At 36.9% G+C, this 7,040-nt stretch overlaps 1 protein-coding gene across 1 annotated transcript in view; it reads right to left on the bottom strand.

The window, feature by feature from the left end:
• Positions 1 to 1,632: 1,632 nt before the first annotated feature.
• Positions 1,633 to 7,040, bottom strand: part of hoxb7a (homeobox B7a) — a 7,972-nt gene continuing 2,564 nt past the window's right edge. The window contains exon 2 of the mRNA XM_005947103.2: positions 1,633 to 2,676. Coding sequence (XP_005947165.1) covers positions 2,417 to 2,676 — 260 coding nt within the window. The 3' untranslated portion in view covers positions 1,633 to 2,416. The remainder of the gene's footprint in view (positions 2,677 to 7,040) is intronic.

Here is a 7,040-nt window from a genome sequence, read left to right as displayed (position 1 = left end):
ATGATACTGGGTGGCTTTTTAAGGCAAACACTCCTTGAAATGTCTGATGATACTAAAGGCGCAAACTTGATATTTTTGGCCGAAGAAAAATGGATGTAACAACAACACAAGAAAGTCCATTTTTTTCTTATCTTAAGTAACAAAGATTTTCTGCTGATGCTAAAGGACTTGGATTATTGAAGCACGTTTTTGTAAATAACACCCTTTTCTTTAGTAACATAAAAAAGATTTTTAAATATTGAAACGGTGATGAATAAAAAGCGTTAGCCTTTATTACAGTTTTTTACAGCCGCTAGGACACATTTCCCAGTACTTAGGTCACTTTTGCAAAACACTTCACACAATCCTGCTAACTGACCGTCAGCTTGGCAAAGCAGTTCATTTCACATTCAAAATGCACTACAACTACCAAAACACTTCATTCAGGTCTCAAATAAACTCATTCTTCCAGAACACTAGCAAAGGTTGACAGCCGACAAACACACTTTGTCACCCACAAAACAATGACCTAAAAAACACTAACAACATGTAGCATTACACAGTGTTTTCTTGTGTAAAACAAGGACACATCTCTGTTTATAATTTCAATATATGTTACTGGAATGAATCAGACATCATGCAGAATTCGTTAATATTTGTTTATGTATTTTTATTTTTTTGCACTAAGTAATCCCAAAATACAAGAATTTGTATACACACCATCCACTGATACACATACAATAGTAATGCTAATCTACTCGGTCTTCTCCATTTGGCCACAGGTTCTCATCCACATCACATCTTATGTCATCTAGGGCAAACACCTAGGAAAGAATCTTCTGGCTGCCAGAATTGAAGGAGTTGAAAAATTGAAGGAGTAACACCTGTGTAGATGTTCATCTACAATGAGAATAAGCTGTGGCTGGTTAAACTGCATTTTTAGATTTAAAATATGTTTCAATAAAATATTGCTGTTGGATTTTGCTGTCTTTTTAAGTTTTGCATTGTGTTATTGTTTTGGCCATAAGTTTAACAGTTTTGAAAACAGTATGTAAGCACATGCAAAATGTCCTGTACGTACAAAGATTTTTGGCAGTTGTTGTGTCTGAGTGAGAAGATAATTCATGAAATTTGAGAGATGTAGTCATTGAATGCATTTTGTGCCAAAACAATGATAACTGGTCCTCAGTTTAGCCCACATAGACTTCTGTTGTGCTCACTGTGTGAGGAGTTTTGCAAACGTGACCTAAGTATTGAGAAATGTGTCCTAGCGTCTGTAAAAAACTGTAATGTTATAGATCGATGTATAGTCAATAATGTTTAGTTGTTTGTTTTAAAATCCAGCAAACAAACAAAACAACTGCGTTTTGTACAAATATTTGATCCCACTAGATACCAAATCTTGTATTTTATTACATTATAATTCCATCCTTTAGTTTTACAGGGCTCGAAGAATACTGTGCTAGCATCAATTATATCTAAGCACATCTTTCAAAATAAGCGACTGTTAAAAATTAAGTTTAGGGGAAAATATTATATTCAGTCTTCATTTGTCTAAATATTTGTCACTAAAATTATGTTTTTCGTATATAAAATTACTCAGTAACACACACACACTGGTATATATATATATATATATATATATATAACTAAGTAAGGAAGCACTGGTGAAAACAGTCGATTAATTTTAATTTTATTTTAAAAACGTGATCATTTAAAATAAAAATCTGCCTTCTGCTACAACGAAATTTGTTGGAGCACCTTACCACATGAATGTTTCATATGAAATGTCTCGGTCTATCTTTATACATTTATGGTAACAACGACTTATAAGGTAAAACAGAACTTTCAGACACTAAATAACACAAAAACAAACAGGAGTATAATGCAGTACTGCTCGCGGACAATTCTTCCTACCGTGGATCAGTTTTCCCATTAAGCAGAATACCTGCTGAGTCATTAAAAAAATAAATCTTACTGTTTAATCTATTAGTAGCATTAAAATATGGGGGGAGGGGGGGATATAAATTAACCTCTTCCGCTAAATATTGAGAGGACAAATCAAAATATTGCGGAGGGGATTGCCTACTTTCGCTCTGAAGTGATAATAAGAACAATAATAACAGAAACAAAAAGCTAGTATAGCTCTTGGATTTTGATTTATGGGCTCAGACTTTTTCAAACATAAAAATGTATACATACATAATTGCACATGGAATAGATATTACTAACACGAATCCACAGAAGTCACAAGTGCTGCTGTTTCATTCATTGCATCAACAACCATCTCGTGCCTTTCTGCCACAAATCAAATGAGGCAATAACCCGAAGGAGTCTAGGATTCTTGAATTGTAACAGAAGAGTTCTGTGTTGAAAATGGTCCTATACTGTAAATTCTGATACATTTTTCTTATCTCTTAAAATCTATGGTCACACATCAGTCCTCCTCATCGACCGCCTCCTCTTCTTCTCGACTCACTGCTGTGGGGGCGCCACTCTTCGTCACAATGTTCTCCTTTTTCCACTTCATCCTCCGATTTTGGAACCAGATCTTGATCTGTCTCTCTGTGAGGCCGAGCGCGTGCGCGACCTCTATCCGCCGTTTACGCGTTAGGTACCGGTTGAAGTGGAACTCCTTCTCCAGCTCGAGGGTTTGATGCCGCGTGTACGTCTGTCGGCCTCTTCGTCTGTCAGAGCCTGGACAGAAGAAAACACATTCTCTTTCAAAACAAAATCTTCCTACTCGAAAGATTAGGAAATATGATGTAGGTTAAAAAACGCTTGTTGACTCGTCGGTTAGTTTTCGAATCCACTTTCTGGCAAACCCGAAAAACTTCTAAATGATGGGGAAACGCGTAGTTTCAGCTTCTGCCTGTCTGAGATATACTTCTATCCTTTTCACCTACAAAAATAATGAAAGAATTTAGAAAAACGGGCATAATCAGTCTGACTGTGATTACTGATGTGTAATTTTTAACTAATTAATACAGTCAGTGTAAACGGACACGTGCACATGGCAATGTTGGTAGAGAACTTTTAATTCAATTTAAAACTAAAGAAAAAAGCCTCTTCTTGTGAAAAATGCATGAATCCGTGAAACTGCATTGACCTCCTGTGTTTATGAGGTCACACATCGCCTGAAGGTTAAAAAAAAATAGGTCACATTTTTAAATCTCAAAGGTCATTTGCCGGCCACAAAAACGTTCAAGCGCATTTCCTCTGCACGTCGCAGTAAAAGAAAGCTTCTTGTACTGCACCCATGGCATTTAGAGATCAGTGGAAATCTATTGTGTACTGGACGATTTTCAATTGGGATCACAGTGAACGAAATTTTTAGGTGTACCCAGTGAAAATCTAGGTATAGCAACCGAGAAGGTATTTTACATGGTTCCTGTAAAATATTTACACATGATGGACGGATCACAATCTGTATCAACATCATTGTCTATAAAGACATCATTAATGGGGCAAATATATATTTATCATTAGGAATGACCAGTGTTGGGTAAGTTACTTTAAATTAGTAACTTAGTTTCATTACTAGTTACTTCTATCAAAAGTAACTCAGTTACTTCAGGTTACTCGTTACTTTCAGAGTAACTAATTACTAGGGAAAGTAACTTTGGTTTTACTCAGAATTCTCTTGTTTATGTGTTGCTTCCGTAACTGGATACCCAGCAAGATTGCCAATCTTCTAGCTTGCTTACTTGCTACAAGTGTACTGTGCCACCTACCAATATAAAGAAAAAAATAATGTGCACATTTCCACGAGGGAAATCCCACACCTGATTCTATCCTGGCCTGCTTTTTACATCCAACACAAAAACTGCAGTCGTGGTGCTTTCAATTGTACTCAGAACTCGGAAATTCTGCCTTCTGATTAGGAAGATGTAGGTAACACCAGACTGAAGATGAGCTGCATACAGGGCTGGACTGGGACAAAAAAATCATCCCGGGCATTTTGACTAGAGACCGGCCGCCATTATAGGAAAAATCATAAAGCCTTTGAATGAAAATAAACACTGTTGTGACAGTGATGTACACTGTTCTGATGGTATATATGTATCAATCTATCAATTGTTTGTTGCAAGACTAAGATAATTATTTTTTTAAAAGTGAGACATTTTAAATGAGAATAAGAAAGTATTTCTTTGTGCCCACATTTCCCTTTTAATGCCCTACATTGACCCCTGGCAACACTTTGCTAGACCCGCCCCTGCACAGTTACCAGCTGTCAGCTACCTAAAAAAGGATCCTGGTGTTATTTGTCTCTCAGAAACAGTTCATAACTTCCCTTCAACTCATTCATGTTAACTAAAAGGTAAACCTGTTTCTCCATCACAGCTCTGATGATTCAGTAAGGACATCTCCTGGTTTCATCTTCATGTTTCCCTCTCATCACATATCCAAACCGATATCATGACCAACAGGTTTACAGCTGTGGCTCCAGCAAACATCAGCTGATACTAGAAATTAATATTAAATAAATTCTAACAACAGCTGATCAAGCTTAAAAGTGCTCCTGTTGTTTACCGCGACATCCGCTGGTTTCCTCTTTCTGGCGCAAAGTGGGCGATAAATAAACAAGAGAGCCGATCAGCTGATCATTGATCAGTTTCATGATTGAAGTAGAAACAGGAGAGGGAGGGTGAGAGGATGAGAGAAGAAGAGGCAGCTGTGCAGCGTAAACACAGAATAACTCCAGCTTTGTGTCTTTTTCATTGTAGCTGACAAACTGTGTTTCTTGTCACCTCAATACCAAGCGCATGATATTTTCTCTGAATACCAGACGATTCCGTTTTTTACCGGACATTGACAACTCTAATAATTAACCTTATGAACAAAATAAAGTTCAACATCAGTAACATAGCACCCACCCAGCTGTATAGAAACTCCGTCATGCTAGCTAGCACGCAGTACGAAAAAGTCAGCATAACGAAAATAAACTCCACCTAAACTTGGTTCATAATCTGACCCAGATGGACTGCAGGTTATAACTTCTTACCTGAAGTTCAATCACCTGAAACTTGGACCGGCGGCCGCTTCGGGTCTCTCCTCTTGCCTACCTTTTCCTTCATCCACCTGCTGGCTTCCACCACTTGCTAATGTTATTAAATCTGTGGAAGCTCCGCGATAGCCACCACACGAAGTAACGAATAACGAGCCTATCTAAATCCCAGTAACGAGTAACGCGTTCCCGGTTTTGGCATAATAACTAGTTACCGTGCTTGTTACCACAATAATAACGTAGTTACTGTAACGCGTTACTTAATAACGCGTTAGTCCCAACACTGGGAACGACTGAGTATTTTTATGTACTGAAAATATAATTTTTGTGAAAAACCTTTAGACAAATCTTGCCCCCATATTGTAATGTGTTCTGTACAGCTTCAAAACAAACTACTCAATTCAATTTTATTTATATAGCGCCACATCACAACAGTCGCCTCAAGGCGCTTTATATTGACAGTAAAACTACCTCTTCCAAAATGATCATACAAAAAATAAATAAAAGTTGTATTGACTAAACGTTTTCTTCTACTATGTGAATTGTAGGTGAACCCAATAAAGTTGCAGCTGTAGCTTGAATGCCATTCAAGACAATGAAATACTTTTAGTGAATATATATAGATAAAATCTATTAAAGGTTAGTTTTTTTTTAATCAGAATGTCTGGTCTTCTGATGAATGTGTTCTTATTCTGCCTAAATGACATTGACTGTATGACATGGAAGCACAGCTCATGAATCTTTGTCTGTTGTACTTGTCACTATACAAGAATCATATATCACAGATGTGCAATCATAAAATCTATATCAAAACCAAAATTTAAGAAATTACAATAAAGGATTTGCAGTGCCTGCCCGTGATTTGCCATCATTCCTTTCTGTGTGTATAAATTTCACCAAAAAGCAAAAATTAAATACATACTTACGAAAGGTAGGTGTGTGTGTGTGTGTGTGTGTGTGTGTGTGTGTGTGTGTGATTATGCATGATGTGATTTCATTTCCTAATTATATATAATTAGGAAATAAAATCTTTTGGGTAAAAATCAGTCTATGAGCTTGTACAAGAATCTTGACTCCATCCATTTCCTTCCACTTATGCGATTTCCAGGTCTCACAGGGCAAGAAGACGGATATAGCTTGGAAATACTGCTAATCTGTGACAAGGTAACACAGACAAATAACATATAACAATTTATGATCACACACACCTGTGGTCGATTTAAAATGACATAATGCCATGCACTGTTTTAGTATGACAGAGTATCTGAAGAGAAAGACACAGAGAGTACGCATCACGGCGAATGTCCCCAGAGGAGATTCAAGCGCAGGGACATCTTGTTGTGAGACAACACTGCACCACTGTGAATGTCAACTCACTCAGCCAAAAGCCCTCAATTTCTTTTTTTTTTTTTTGTTGTTGTTCTTTCTTTCTTTCTCTTCTCTCTCTCACACACACAGACACCAACCTTGTCACATTCAAATGCTAAAAGAGAATATGATGTTCTGATGTTTATTTCCTGTCCACGGTTATTTGTTTTTCCACCTTTTTAGATGTAATTATTAAATACACATTTCAGGGAATGTATTTATGAATGTAATCAATACATTTAATTAAAAAATACTTCCAGTTACTTCCAGCTGCTATTTGTATTTGAGGACATTGTAATAACTGGCTGGTTCATGTGTTTATCTGTTTATTCTTATTCATGTCAGTGGATATCTCACTGTTTTCTCCTGTTTCACGTATACACATTATATGGTATTTTTTCCCCTTAACTCACAGTCCATATCAATAATTAATAATGATTGAAGGAGAGTAATTACAAACATAAACTCATATTTGTTTACATATATGCCTACATACATTGCTCTCATTGTCCTTAAAGAGAAAGTCGATAACCTGCACTTAAAGGCTCACCAAGAATATTGTCGAGTATCTCAGTGTCTGCCTGTGTCTGCAGTCTCCTCTGGGTTTGTGCCACAGATCAGTATGTGTAACTGTCAGCACCTAGACGTGTGTGTGTGTGTGTGTGTGTGTGTGTGTGTGTGTGTG

Source organism: Haplochromis burtoni, unplaced genomic scaffold, assembly GCF_018398535.1.
Source record: "Haplochromis burtoni strain Fernald_Lab_line unplaced genomic scaffold, NCSU_Asbu1 Contig_490, whole genome shotgun sequence".
Taxonomy (NCBI): Eukaryota; Metazoa; Chordata; class Actinopteri; order Cichliformes; family Cichlidae; genus Haplochromis; species Haplochromis burtoni.
Note: the sequence above shows the minus strand (reverse complement) of the source record. Positions and strands in the feature narration are given on the sequence as shown.